This window comes from Zosterops lateralis (genome assembly GCF_965231275.1).
Source record: "Zosterops lateralis genome assembly, chromosome: 5".
Classification (NCBI taxonomy): Eukaryota; Metazoa; Chordata; class Aves; order Passeriformes; family Zosteropidae; genus Zosterops; species Zosterops lateralis.
In genome coordinates, this window is record NC_139766.1 from 26,409,161 (window position 1) to 26,423,983 (window position 14,823).

General features: G+C 37.7%; 1 protein-coding gene across 3 annotated transcripts in view; it reads right to left on the minus strand.

Moving 5' to 3' along the window:
• The window catches only part of FRYL (FRY like transcription coactivator), a 148,064-nt gene that overhangs the window by 127,740 nt on the left and 5,501 nt on the right, over nucleotides 1–14,823 (minus strand). For 2 of the 3 annotated variants that reach the window (XM_083862230.1, XM_083862229.1), the window contains exon 1: nucleotides 7,123–7,363. The exons of the other annotated variant lie outside the window; for it this stretch is intronic. In XM_083862230.1, the coding sequence (XP_083718356.1) occupies nucleotides 7,123–7,297 (175 nt within the window). In that variant the 5' untranslated portion in view covers nucleotides 7,298–7,363. Of the gene's footprint in view, nucleotides 1–7,122; nucleotides 7,364–14,823 lie in introns of those variants that run through there. 3 annotated transcript variants of the gene reach the window in all.

The following is a 14,823-nucleotide window of genomic DNA, read 5'->3' on the forward strand; positions in this document are numbered from 1 at the left end:
CATGGCAGGCAGCTCTGCACCTGCAACCTGCATCCAGCACATCAAACTAAAGCAATGGTGTCACTCCACTGCAAGCCCTACTAATTACTGAAAAATGAACAACTGAAATCAGGTGCTAAAACCATGGTCACATAAAATGGACAGTGTGCTTTAGCTTCTTCTATTCATTCAACCGGCTCTCTCTATTTGTCAGTCATATTATCTATTGATAAAGCATTTGCATACTGTTCATTTCTCCCAGTAACTGATATGAACGTGTTAATTATCCAAACACACAATGTACCTATAAATGTCTATGGTATAACTTCCTCAATCTGGGCAAATTAACCTACTCTGCTCTGCACGGCTCCTTTCCTTGAAACAGAAATTTATGGACACCCCTATCAACAGAGAAAAAAACCAGTCAAACTAACTCTAATAAACTGAAAACAACATACTAGATAAAGACCATATTTTTATATAAGTTTTGAGTTTCCTTTATATGTATTACTGGTTTTCCTGGTTTAAGTTAGGAAAATACTTTGAAATTAAAAACATCTTTCCTTCAGCAATCATCCTCTCAAAGAAGTAACTGAGACAAAGCTCACACTAGTGCATCTTTAAGAGTTGCCAAGTGACACCAGACAGTTTTGAATCAGTCTCTAATACGACTGTGCAACAGCATCCTGATGTTAGAAGCTCATATTGATGTGATGAAGCTTATATTGCCACACTGGTCTTGCCAATGAGCATTGAAAGTATTCCAAGCAATCAGGGTCCACAACATGCCTGTCACTACAGATCTCATTGGACTAATCAGGTAAAGAACTATTATTATTTATGTAGTATCTCCCTATTAAGGCATACAGCACAGCTCCATGAAGTGAGGATACACCAAATCCTGAACATCCAGAGCATGTCAGAGCAGACAGAAACTTAAGTCTCTTCAGAAGGTCCCACTGGTAAAGTGACATGGCTTTCTGAAAGTTTTACTCATTTCTTCGAAACAGTAGTGCTTTTGGATTTCTCATAACAAAATCCTTCTTTTATAAATAAACACAAACATCCAAAATTTACAAGCATGAGTCAAGAACCCTCCTGTCTGGGAGGGCAGGTCTTTGCTTGAAGGGACCTTTTAGAACTGAGCTGGAGAGCAAGATGATGCATGTTGAGTAAAAAACAACCAGTGTCACTAACACTGCTTCCCAAATCACAGCTACTCTTCAACAGCATTTACTACCTGAGAGAACATAGTCTTACTTGAAAAGCAACTAAAGGCTATTCAGTGGTAATCTAGAGACACATTTACTGAAAATGGAAAGGCTTTCCAAAGTAGCCCTTGATTAACAGGAAGTAGCTGAAATTCTTTTCCCCCTCAGTTAGGATTCACATAATACAGGAACACATAAAAAGTTAGAACTCACAGGGTAAGAATCATCCTGTTATTGAAGAGCTTAGAGCAAAAGCAACAATAAACACTGAAGTTTACAAACCAAGACATAAAACAGTTAACAAATGCAGCCAACAGAAACTACCAATACTCATCAAAAATATCAATTACTGAAAAAATATATCTGACTCTTCCACAAAATTCACATTTTCATTAGAAACAGAAAAACCTTGTCTAAAGGAAACTAAGACTAGTCTGATCACCTACAAACTAAAACTTTTCCATTTGAAACAGACTTCTTTTTCAAGTGATAATTGAAAAACCATTTAACAATGTTCTAATTCTAATCTTTCTGTAACTTTAATCTGAGTTGCTGATATCATGAGCATGGCATCTTCATATGCAGTTGCTGAATTAATTCTGCTAGTAAATACTATATTGACCTTTCAAATACATGCTTGAACATTAGGAAGATATTAGTTGGGATTTTTTAGCCCATAGATCAATTTTAATGTTTGAAAGGATAACAGTTTTTTACTTCAAAGAAAACAGCTCCTTAAAAATAAGCCAATACTTTTATTTTAAATGCTATCCAGCCTTTTATATACTCTCAAAAAGTCACATTCAAGGCCTGTGGGCACCTTAAACACAAGGAATTTAAAAGAATATTTTTGTTCTTCTATTACAGTTTTACAGTAGCAGATATTATTTTTGCAACAAGTTTCTCCACATCTTGTTGACTTCAGCACTTAACAACTCTCCTCAATCAGCTTTTGTAGAATCTTCTGAAAACTTCCTTCGTTTTCTGCCTATGTTAAGTTTTCTCATATTCCTCACATGTTCATGTCTCTCCCCCTCTCTTTCAAGTTAGAAGTTTTATTTTGTCCCTCTCACAACTACCTCAAAAATAATCGTAGATTGGGAAAGTCAAGAGATGTTTACTTCATTTACAATCCTCACATTAAATTTTATCTGCATTATTTCAAAGAATTAGCCTAAAGATAACATTTCAAAGAATATTCGCAGTTAATTTTGTCTAATTTCACCTTTTATTTTTCCCTTAATAAACTGGAGGTTTTATTACTTCTTACTTTTCACCTTACAATCTGTAGGATAGAAAGTAAAAAGAACAGAAAACAAAGTCCAAACAGCAAGTGTCAGAGGCAAACAAGTGTATTACCTCTGTATGTGTATTACTATACACATACACTCCACACATTTACATTAATGTACTCATATAAATATGAGTAGCTATTAAGTATGAAGAAATACTTCTAGATCCACCTTTGATTTGTACTGATACACACCTTGTATGAAGCACTAAACTACAATTATTTCACCACTTAACTAAAATATATTAATTGCAAATTTCTGCACACATATTCTTCAGATGAAACCCTGAGAAAAACTACAGCAGAAGTATATTAGGTATATAGTCAAGTAGGCAATTTTAAAAAAATCAGATCTTCAAAAAAAATAAAGTAAAAATTATATTTGAGATGTCTCTGACAAATAAACACATCTAAAGTTGATTTTCTGTATTAATGGTAAAATAAAAAAAGTCATAGGGGTACCCTTCTTTGCACTTGAGCTTAATTTTTAAAAGATTTGCTGGACCTTATTCCAGTTCTTTATTGACTCCATCTTAAGCTAATGCCTTACTCAACATTTACTCAATTGTCATTTTATCTACTTATAAGCAGTAATAATAAAACATATCATCCCTGCACTTAAAATAATACTCTGGAGAGATGCTTGTTTTTCCATTTATCTAAAATATTAAAGAGTTCATTTTCCACAAATCAATTAAAACAGAGGATATCCAAAAGGTGACTGCTACTTTTGGTGATGGTAAGACATCTAATGCTGTCCTCACTACCGACCCAAAAGGCCCTTTCAGCAGGTTGACTCCCCTTGCTGATTCATTTCAAAGAGTGCCCCAAATACATTGGAACATTTTATGTTAGCTTTGTGAAATTAATCTGCTCAGGGACAAGCCACACCAGAACCCAAGAGAAGATGGGGAAGGCTGCACAGCTGTGACTGAGATTGCCCTTTTCATTGACAGCAAACTGTTAGATCAGCCTGATCCGCTTGTAAAACTGCACTCAAAAATTGAGCCAAAATCTCCTTTCCCTGCCTTCTGTTGCAAAAAGCTACAAACACAGATTCCAAAGGCCCTTAGGAGAGGTTCACTTAATATTTCTTATGGAAAATATACACAGAACAATTTCCTGGGGCATTACTCAAGCAAAACAATGCTATCTACAGTGATAAGAAAACAAGGAGAGAGGTTAGAGATTTTTATGTAAATAGTATTCTGGATCCCAAACAGTATTATGGAGCAGTCTTTAAAAGCAGCAAGCAGAGACTGTAAGGGGAAGTCAGGGTACAGAGCTGCACACCAACCCCCCCAGTCTTTTCTCATCAAAACTCTGTACTTGGGTACAGAAACTGACTTTTATTTCACATATAAGCACCAAGTCTCAAGTCATCCTTTGCTGTACAGGGCTGACTGGAGATGCAATGGGGAGAGCTCAATACGCCCTGCAGAGCTGCTGGTATTACAGGGACGCAGTGCTCACAGGTACTCTATGTGTATCCAGCCCCTGCTGCTAACCTCCTGAGCCAGCTACAGCTCCATTGCTTTACCTCCAAAGGTTCCTGGTGGTATATTTTTACTCTCCTAGCAGAAGCAATTGAAGTGAAGGAGGTTTTCCATACACAGAAATAAAATGGGGGCTGTGAGCAGTGAGAATACTCATATCACTGATAAAATTAACATCACCTCTTAGCAGTTTTTGCAGATTTGACTTACACAGCTAGCCTTTTTTAATTCCACAGTATTAGCTACCCTGCCTTGTAACACCACAAAAGCAAAGAGCTGCAACAGGAGGGCACATTTCATGCACTACAGGTACAGTTGTCATTTGCCAGTTCACACAGGGCAGTTGCAGCGTTTCCCTTCTCTAACACCACAATCTGAATCTTCCATGCTCAACTTTGCAGGTTTCGTTTGGATCATAGATTTTTTTGAAACAAATTTCCAAACCTGAGAACATGTCCACTCTTAAATGCTGCAGCAAATTTTATAAAACTGCCTGTTCTTTTAATAACCTCTTTAAAGCATTGTGATGCAGTCACATACAAATACTTCAACAAATCAATTGTGGTTTTCTTCTACAATTGTACTAATCTTATACATCTAAAAAGACAGTTCTAAAAAGATTTCTAAAATACACCTGAAACCATTCTGATGGAAATTATATATTTTAAAAGATGTATCACAGAGCATAGATTTGTAAGGTCCTATTTTCAGCTCTAAAACAAAGTATATACTGAGTAAGTATTTTGAAAGCCAATATGATAAATATTTTAACAAATAACAACAAAAAATTTCAGCACCTGAATTGCTCACTAAAAATTTAGCTCAGCTAGATGTAAACCCACCTAGGTGGTATTACAAAAATAATATTTTAATATTTCAATGCCAGGAATAGGTTTTTTGGTCTGTCTGTTAGAGAACTTTTAAAATATGGTTATACTTAAAAATAATTGTCAGACTCAGTACTTCACCTAAATTCTCACCGAAACAAAACAAAAAAATTAAATAGCAGCAATAAGGAACAGAAAATAAAATAAAAAAAAAAAATAATAAACACTACTCACTCTCAGATTCAAACATATTAATAGCACAAACCACCTTAGCTTTAAAAAACTATTGAATTCCTCAACAGCTTCATTATATTAAATTCTGTGCTGCATTAACACCACATTTGCCAGCAATAAGCAAGTAAATGTTTACAATGTTTTTTCAAATAATTCTATTGTTTTATTACCTGTTTGGTCAGCACCTGCCTTCTGCAGCATACCCAACTGGTAAACACAGTAGTTCTTTTGCTCTGTTCCAGCAGAGCAGTTCATTCCATTACCAAGATACAAAAATAGAAATAAGCAGATAATTTAAAGAGGATTCAGCTACTATCTGCTATTGTAAAAGCATGATCCCAGAACAGACTCTAAGTCTTCATTTCGTAAATGATGACATCACACTATTAAGCAATATTAGTCAGGCACTGCTGGTTTCCACAACCACTCCTAATAGTCACCATTTTTTAATCACATATTTAATCAAGAGAGGAAAACTCATCTTTAACAGTCAGACTACCTTATTCTATACTTATTATCCTTACTTGCTCGAATTACTGACAAAACAGAACAAAGATGAATATATCTGTTTTGTCTACAAACTTCAATCAGCTATAGCATTTTCTTTTAGCCTGATACAAAGATAATTCTATTTCTTTTGAAATTATAACATGTGGAAAAATATTATTTAAATTGAGAGCTATAAAGAAATCAGAATATAGCATAAAAGCAGGATTGGTGAGATATACCTATGGAGATATTAAATTAACAGTGATATCCAACTACAAACTCCAGGCCTGTTGTACAGCATCCCAAGTTAAATGAGGCTAAAAAACCTTCACCATCAGATAACATAGGCTTCTGATCAGTTTTCAAGTATATAGGCAGCTATAATAGACTTTATTCTGTAGGCAGCCTTCAATAACCCATAGCATTAGAACATTAACTTGTAATTTGCTGTGCACAGGAACAACTTGTTTAACAGAACAGAACTGTCCCTGCTCTTCTCAGCTGCCTATCTTACTCAACCTGATGCACTGAGAAAAGCGGTTCATGTTACAATCAGAAAGGCTAAGAGAAGTCTTTCCAAGGAAATCCTTTTCTTCTGCCACCACCAGCTTAAATCCCTAAGGCTGTAAGTTCATCACCCAGTAAGATGGATGAATGTCTCCATCACCCACCACTGTAGGCAGACAGGAAAAAAAAAAATGCAGGTAAGGAAAAAAAATTTAAAGCCATACTAATTCTTGAAAATATCCAACCACAAAGAGAAGGGCAAAAACTGCATCTGACAGCCAAAAGAATCCAAGACCATAAAGGCTCAAGACTGTACTATTTTAGCTGAAGGCAAAAAAACAACAACAAAAAAAAGTAAAACTGAATTTTCCATTACCATCCAGCTGTACTATCTGAAAAAGGAACATGAACTAATTCTACTTTCTATTAGCACAATGCACTGTAATATTTAGCCACTAATACACATAGCAAAAAGGGTTTTTTTAAATAAATCATATAAGCAATCTTTCCCATATTCTTTAGGTTAAAAATTCTCTATACAATATCCATATTCTTACTTGACTTATTTACATATTATGTTTACTAAAAATGTGCAATCATCAAAACAGTAAAAAAGGGAAACATACACTGTTTTGAGGAAAAAACTCGTAAAAGGAAAGCCTTTGAAAACTTAGGGGATCAGAAAAACAAGGAAAGAAAAGAAGACACAAAACTCAAACCTTGCACTGCAGTCAGATCTCTATGTAGCACATTTCTGTCTAGACAACTTAGTGCCTAATTTTAAGTACACAAACATATTAAACTTAAACATATTCTTATCCCAGAAAGAGGAAAAAAGTCACACAGGCACACAAAGACAAGAAAAAAATCCTGAAATTAGAAATCCTGAAAAATTGCTTCCACATAGGTCACTAACAAATGTTAATGAATCAGTGACAAAATAGATCTAAAGCTCAAGACACCATAAACATAGGAACTCTGATAAAAAGGCCTTTTATAATCAAATTTGTCAATTTAACAAAATAATCACGATCTGAAGAAAGAACTTAGCAATCAGTTTTCACCTGGTTGATGACATAGATACATACAGTAGTCAGGATGTAAAACATGTGTCTCCTCGTCTTCATCTATTGTCTGTCCTAATGAAAACAGTCTGACCCGTCTCATCTTCAGCAGCCTTGGAGAGCTTTCCCGGGCTGTACTCCCAACATCCACAACATCTCCAGAAGCAGCGGTGGGAACAATTTTTTTCAGGAATTCCATTTTTACATGCCCTCTGTGTTCTCAGCAGTTATGCTCTACTTCACAGAGCGTGGCTCCCGCATCAACTTCCTTGAGTACAGAGGTGGACTTCTCCTGGTGATGTCATGTTAGAGCTGGGTGGTGCCAACAGCAGCGTCAGCTGCCAGCCAGCTGCTCCAAGGCAGATTCTAGAGACATTTAACTGTGCGGACTGATAAGAAAACCAAACACCACCAAGCCTACATATTAACCAACGCACGCTCAACTCTGCACGCCAAGGAGACACTACTCAGCACTGCAAAAAGTTTAAGCGCTAAGAAAATTCACAACGTATTTGTAAACTTGTATCTGACAGAGTTCAATAGCTCTTCATTTTCACGAAGTGCACAGAGAACATTCATCTGTATTTGACAGATAACACTTATCATTCAGAAAGTCTAGGCACTTTGTTTTTAAAGATGGTGTATAACATCACCATGCACATTCTCACATAGTTTTAGCCACTAACTACAAAAATACTAACTTATATATTAAGTTCTGTTTTGCAGGGACTCTGGTGCTATTTTTACCACTTAAAATATTCGCACCACCCTCCAGAAAACTACAAGTACAGAAATAACATGTCTCTTGTCCAAACATCCACTTTATCCCTAGGGCTACTTCTCCATACATGCCTGGTTTAGCCTGAGGTTTTGTTTATTTATTTATTATTTTGTTTAGCTCTTAAAAAGAAAAAAAGTCTAAGAAAGGTATGCAGCATAACATGTTCTAGGTCCCATAGTTTCAGTTAAATGCTCACAAGGGGCTGCTCAACTGGATTAAGTTGCCAATCTTTCTCAGCTGCCACATCTGTGGTTCAGAATGCCACAACTTGCAAAAGTTGGTACGAGTTCATCAAAGTTGCCACCTAAGACATTTCTCAAGTTCTATATAGACTGAAAATGTCTTTTCTAGCCAATCCTGAATTAAAATTCCCAGATAGCCAAGTTAGTCTAAATTCCCCTTGTCAATGAATAAAAACACCTACACTTTTTTTTTCCTTATAAATGAATACAAAATTCTGACCTTATCATGAGACATTGCAAGAATATCACTTCCTGCAGGGCGATCAAGCAGAAAATTCTCCCTATGATTTCATTCACAGTATTGTTTGCACGATACAAAAAGAATTACAGAGAAGTGGATTTATGCATTTTCGGAACAAATAATAAAGATACCACAAAGACAATTTGTGATTACAACAGGTCATGAGTCATTACAAGCTCAAGCCATCGTTTATTCATAATAGCATTATTTTCTATAGAATTTCTTTTTTTGCCCTGGAAATCTTGCCACAAACCTACTTTGCAGTTCCTTATATTTGAGAACAAGAGAGAAACAAGAGAGATGCTTCCCTAAGACTAAGAATGCTTTGAATCATCCACCTGCTGAACTGCACTTTGCAGACAGGGTAACCAGATGTTTCACTTTGTACCTATCTTAAACACCTTCTGAAAGGCTCAAACTAGATATCAAAGTGCTCTTAACCACACTAAGAAGGTTTTATTATGTGTGTGGACACAGGGTGGAGTCAACAGGTGAAGTGCAAGTACTTAGTGCACCACTTAGATTAAGTGCACAAGGTGTGACATTTAATACAACATGTGGCATACCTGAGTTAGTAATAAATTTAAAAAACAATCAGGTGTTGAAACTATAGTTTTTTAAAATTAGAAAACAACAGCCTTTCAAGTAATAAGACACACAAAACACAAGCAAGTAATAAAAACCACCCTCCATACACATGATTATACTTCAAGATTAAACCTAATAAACTAATAAAACTTATACAAAACAGATGCATCAAAAAAGTTTTGACTGATTTTTCCCTCAGGGTGGCTCTTGACTCTTAAGAACCTCAAGAAGTTTTCTACAGAAGAGAACTGAGGATACATACATGTATATTTATATATGTATATGGATGAATGGAGGTTAACTCCAGGACTTCCATACTTCATTACATTTTATGAAAACAGCATTTTATAAAAAATGAACACAGGATACAAGGTTCATGTTTTTGCCTTGGTATGTCATTTCACATACACTCCTCCCCTCACATTTGTTCTTACCGTCTTCTTAAACAGTACAATGTACAATTGTGGGTTCTATACAACCTGAGCAAGGTTTACAGCTTATCTGTCAGTGTAAAACATATTAGAAGTCTTACAATTGTTATATCTAAATTCATGTTTAAACAAAACCAAAGTAGATTATAAAAAGCCTTATTCAATACATTTTAACACTTTCTTATTCTGGAACCTCTTAAAAAATAGAGGACTTGGTCTTAGAACTGCTATATGCATTACAGTAAGTTCTTTGATATCTTTTCATGTGTTACACTTGTGTTACACTCAAAGGATGACTCTGATTTTGCACTGAAGTGCCTGCTGAAGTCATTCAGGCTTCCCCTGCCACAGTTCTTGATTTTTGTTATCACCAGCTGGACAAGACAATGTCTCTCAGTAGCAGGAATCCACATTAGCAAAACTGTGCATCAGAAAAGGTAACAAATAGATCATGAAACATGCAGAAGAATAATAGTGGGAGACCCAGTAAATGAGCAGAGCACAACAGCACTTCTCAGAGCATTGTCTCCTTGGATCAGACCTTTCAGAACACAAAACAGCTAAGCTGTTTGGCACGGGGGCGTAGAAAGCCATGTACATGGGAATTCCACTGAAATAGGTGAACCTGCTGATAAAGAAACATCCCAAGAATGCTAAATACTGAAAAAACAAAACATGGTCAATGAAAAAAGATCCATGTGAGAGAGAACTACCTGCAAGTGACTTGAATTCACATGTGCAGAGAATTCCTAGAATTAGAAATAGTAATAGCAAAAGACAATTATAAACCAGACAAGACACTGGGAAGTACAATTTTGGAAGACCGCCTGGACGCCCTATAGCCCACTACAAACAACACATCATTCGACAGGTCTCTTCCCCAGCAAGCGTGCATTGCAAACCTGCAGCTTCCTAACACAAAATGTTTCTAGGATTACCCCACCGTGCCCGAGAACCGCCAGCCCAGTCTCTCTACCTGCTGGGGGAGAGGGGGCAAAGGTTTCTTTTCTATTTCAGGCGTAGGACGGCAGGAGAGACCCCGGCGCGCCGGAGGGAGGCGCGGTGCCGCCGGGCTCCCCGCAGGGCGCCCCCCACAGGCCTGTGCCCGCAGCGCCCCCCCGCGGCCCGAGTCCGCACTGCGCCCTCCCCGCCCGGCCCGGCCCGGCCCCGCCGCGGGCGGGTTTCCACCTGTCGGTGCCGCACAGACCGCCCCGGCACAGGAGAGAGGAGAGCTGCGCCGATTGCACGGGCCCCCGCAGAAGGCAATAAGTTCAGGAGAGCTTGCTTAGCACGGTGGGAACATGTGTTCTAAAACGCAGCCGTGTTAAGCCAACTCCCCGTCCACCCGTCCGGGGGCCGCTCTGGCGCCCCCGAGCTGGGACCAAGGCACCCTCACGGCTGCAACCCCACACTCACGGCCAGACGAGGGTCCCCTGCAGGCTCTATCCCAGGGTTCCCACAGCAGTTTCAGATCTTTAATCGTGGTGCAATGATTAAATTAGAAAATAACAGCTGGAGCTGTTGCCTACGAGGAGGGACCCCGAGCAAAGGAACCCCTGGGCATTTACACCCTCACAGCCGAGGCGCAGGCAGGTCTGGGGTCCTCCAGCCGAGTCCTCGGCAGCTGTCCCTGAGTGCTCCAGTCCCCTGGCTGCCACCACAGGCCCCTGTGCAAAGGGTCAGCAGCTCACGTTCCCTGGCCTCGGGCCTGGAGCTGCACACCGAGCTGTAAGTGGGGAACACATTCCTCCATAGCCACGTTGGCAGCATGGCCATTGGCACAACCACATGGCAAAGAACACAGCGGGAGGCATTCCTGTGCCAGCAAAGCACAAGTTCACACTGCAAACCTTGGTGGTCTAAAGGCCTTTTCCAACATACCAACAATTCCATGATCTCCCCTTATGATAAATCCTGCTATGAGGGGGGCACATCCACTGGCACCCAGACCCTGTGCGTTCCCACAGCTTTTCAGCAACAGGACAACATTAACTGGACAGAACAACACACCAAAAAAGCCCACCAAACCCACAAAAAACAACAACATCAAAACTCAACACCAAAAATCCCACCAACATTCCCCTGCAAAAAAACCCACCACACCAAAACAAAGACCTAGAAAGCAAAACTATCCTTCCTGCTGGGACACTGGTACTGGAAGCATTACCAAAGGAGTTTCAACAGGAAAGACCCAGCAGTGTAAGAAAGGGTTCAAGTTTTGCCTATTGCAGGAGTGAGCGGGCCAAGTGATGCAAAGTGGTCTCTCTGTTTTCAGCTCTTCAAGAAATGTGAATATTCCTTGAGATTAAGGGTGTTAACTAAACATCCCATACTGAACGTAGCATATAAAACCTATTGAACAGAGAATTGATGTGCACCAAATAAACATGAGTTTTCACCAACTTCCTCATTTCAACCTGACATCACTACTTCATGGGAAGCAAATCTGCTAAGAAAACATAATAACTACAAGAATACCCAAATGTTTAGGAGAAAAACCCAAGTACAGGAAGTTTCTTCTTGATGCTTAGAAGAGAAGACAAATTTGCAAGACTATTTGGAATAGTTTGCCTTACCCAATGACAACAATCTACTCTCACAAAAAAAAAGTTAAGATACAAGACACACAACTGAAAGCAGAATAAAGCAGTAGAGTTAAAAACTGAGTAGCCCAGCCTGCAGGTATAAATGAACACATCTGCATTAAACTCATGAGAGGTACTGGACATCCATGTTATTCCTGCTAGGCAAATAGTATGGCACTCATATTCATACAGAAGCCTGCATGGGTAGGGAAGACAAACCCTGTTTCTTCCTCTGTATATACTGCATTTGTTTTAAATGGCAAGCCATTTTGCTTTAGAACTACAACTGTCACATAGCTTTGAACAAAGAACATAGCCTAGAAAAACACACACATAGGGAGAAAACAGTGTATTTGTCATATTGTGGAGTCATCTTTTGGCATATTTAAAGGAATCAACTTTCCATGTCTATTTCGAACTTAAAAAATATATTTAAGAGGCCATCCTTCATATAGCTTACATTTAACTTTACAGATAATTCTTAAACTACTTGGCTTTAACGGTTTCCTTGGTTCCATTCAAATAATGTCATTTCTCAGAAAAAACCCAACCAAGGTGTTGGGTTCAATCAATGTACAATTTTGCAATAAACTCTCTATATCAGTGCAAACTTGTTGTAGCTATTATTTTGCCTACAAAATACTTTAATCTTTCTACAGTTTTGGTTTACTGCTTTTTTTACTGTAAAAATGTAAATAGTTTCAATTATCTCCATGCTTTTCTTAGACACGTCTAGCTATTTCCTGAGAAATGAAAGAAACAAGAGTCAGTTTCTGGTAAAGTTTCACTTTTCTTTCAATCACTTAGGCTGTATTTGCTTTATATGGGGGCTGGAGATCCTTTTGGAGCAAGTTGTAGGGCTTTTTTCTTTGGAAGGTTGCAAATTTCTGAGAATGATTTCGGGGGGGAGGGGAGGGAGAGTGTTCTTCAGAGTCTGGCTTTGATTATCTCGCAATGAAAAGAAATAGAAATACCTGTCAAAATATATTCATCAGCAGTTGAACATAAAACTGTTATGTTCACTGACTGAATACCATATTATTCTGTTTAATAGAAAAGCTCCCAAATTTTTACCATTTATGTATTTACTTTTAACTGTTCTTATCTTGAGGTCACATGCAAGAATACAATGCTTTCCTGAACTCATTAGGAGTTCCTGAGAAGATGAAGGCATTGTCTACCCCACAGCTTCTACAATTCTCAGACAGGATAAGGATCTGGGCTTCCTGTTGCTAAACTCTCACTTGTTCCAAGTACTGATACATCGCACAAGATCTACCAAACCTATGAATTTCTCTCACTGGCAGATTTTACTTTAAATAAGAACCTGCAGCAGTACATAGCCTGAACCATACCCATTCCCATGCAAGTAGAAACACCAAGAGAAGACATCATTACACAATCCCATAAGAGTAGAAGTGGCCAGAATTTTTTTCTTATAAAATAATCGAAGTGAATGATGACAATCTTGATATTGATATCTTTATATAAAGGACATTAAAATAAGCAACATTTTAAAATCAAACGTTCATTGCCAGAACAACAATGGCAATAGTCCTGTGAAATTAGATCTCTAGGGAATTGAGACCTGAAAACTTTTACCAAAAGCTTTTAAAGTGCTTTACAGAAAAACAAGCGTAGCCAATTGTTAATGCATAGAACAGCCAGAATACAGACAGTAAGTGATAACCAGAAACCAAGCACACATATATTTTCAGAATTACTCAAGAACAGTGGGTCAACATATATTTCTTAAGCAAATACTTGGGCTATTTAGTTGATGATTTTTACAGCCATTGTCACAGTCTCTGTTAAGAATTTCTCTAGCACTACGTAAAAGTATACATCTGTAAAAGAATTTCCTCATGTTTGAATGGCCAACTTTTAAAATTATGTTGAAAGCATAAAAGTCAAATGGCAAGGGAATTCCACTGTTCAAAATAACCTTCATTCCAATTTCAAAACTGCATACAGCACACTTATCTTGCTTCCCTTACCAAGCCTAACCTAACTGTAATTTATGGCTTAAAACTTTATACAAGGCAGGCATGTTTAAAATGCTGCTGACCTGAGGGAACTATCATTATCTTTTCTTTCACTGTGATTTTCTCCATAGCTTCTATTACTTAAAAAAACCCAAAAAACCAAAACAAACAAGCAAACCAAAACATGCTTAGTGAATTCATAGGATAAGCTCCATTTGCAATAGCAATGAAAAATCTCTCAATGCCTACATTAAATACAGGTTCTGTCTTGGTGTATATAGCATTCATCTGTCCCATCTATTTTAGTCCTTCTCCAAAATTAACTGGTTTCTTGAAACATGGGCACAGAAAGTTTAACTACATGGCAAAAGAGAAAGTAGAAACTATTATTCAACCTACTGGAAAGAAAACTCAACCCACCTGGGTGGCTGCATTCACAAGTCCATTCATGTGGATTGACATGCTCAAGTCTCTACTAATTTAGGCTCTGTTATACAGACCATACTACTAAAACTATGAAACACCATATATATTTCACTACATATATTGTGAAGAACATTTATATTACAGGATTTATACTAGCTGAGGAGCAATGGATTTATAAATCTCACATAAGATACAGTCCTCCTATATAGAACTTTGTAATGTCATCTCTTTCTCATAACAAATCCACCATGTCAAAAGAAGGATGTCCTGACAGAAATCAAGATTTATGGACTTATATTAAAATTTTTCCCAGAATAAATAATACTTCATTTTCTTAAGTTTGGTATTTTTAAACCATTTGTGCAACAGTAGCTAAATCAAGTTGATGAACAAATTACTTCTCACAGAGAAGTGCTGTCTGTGAGACTTCAGAACATTACTCTTAG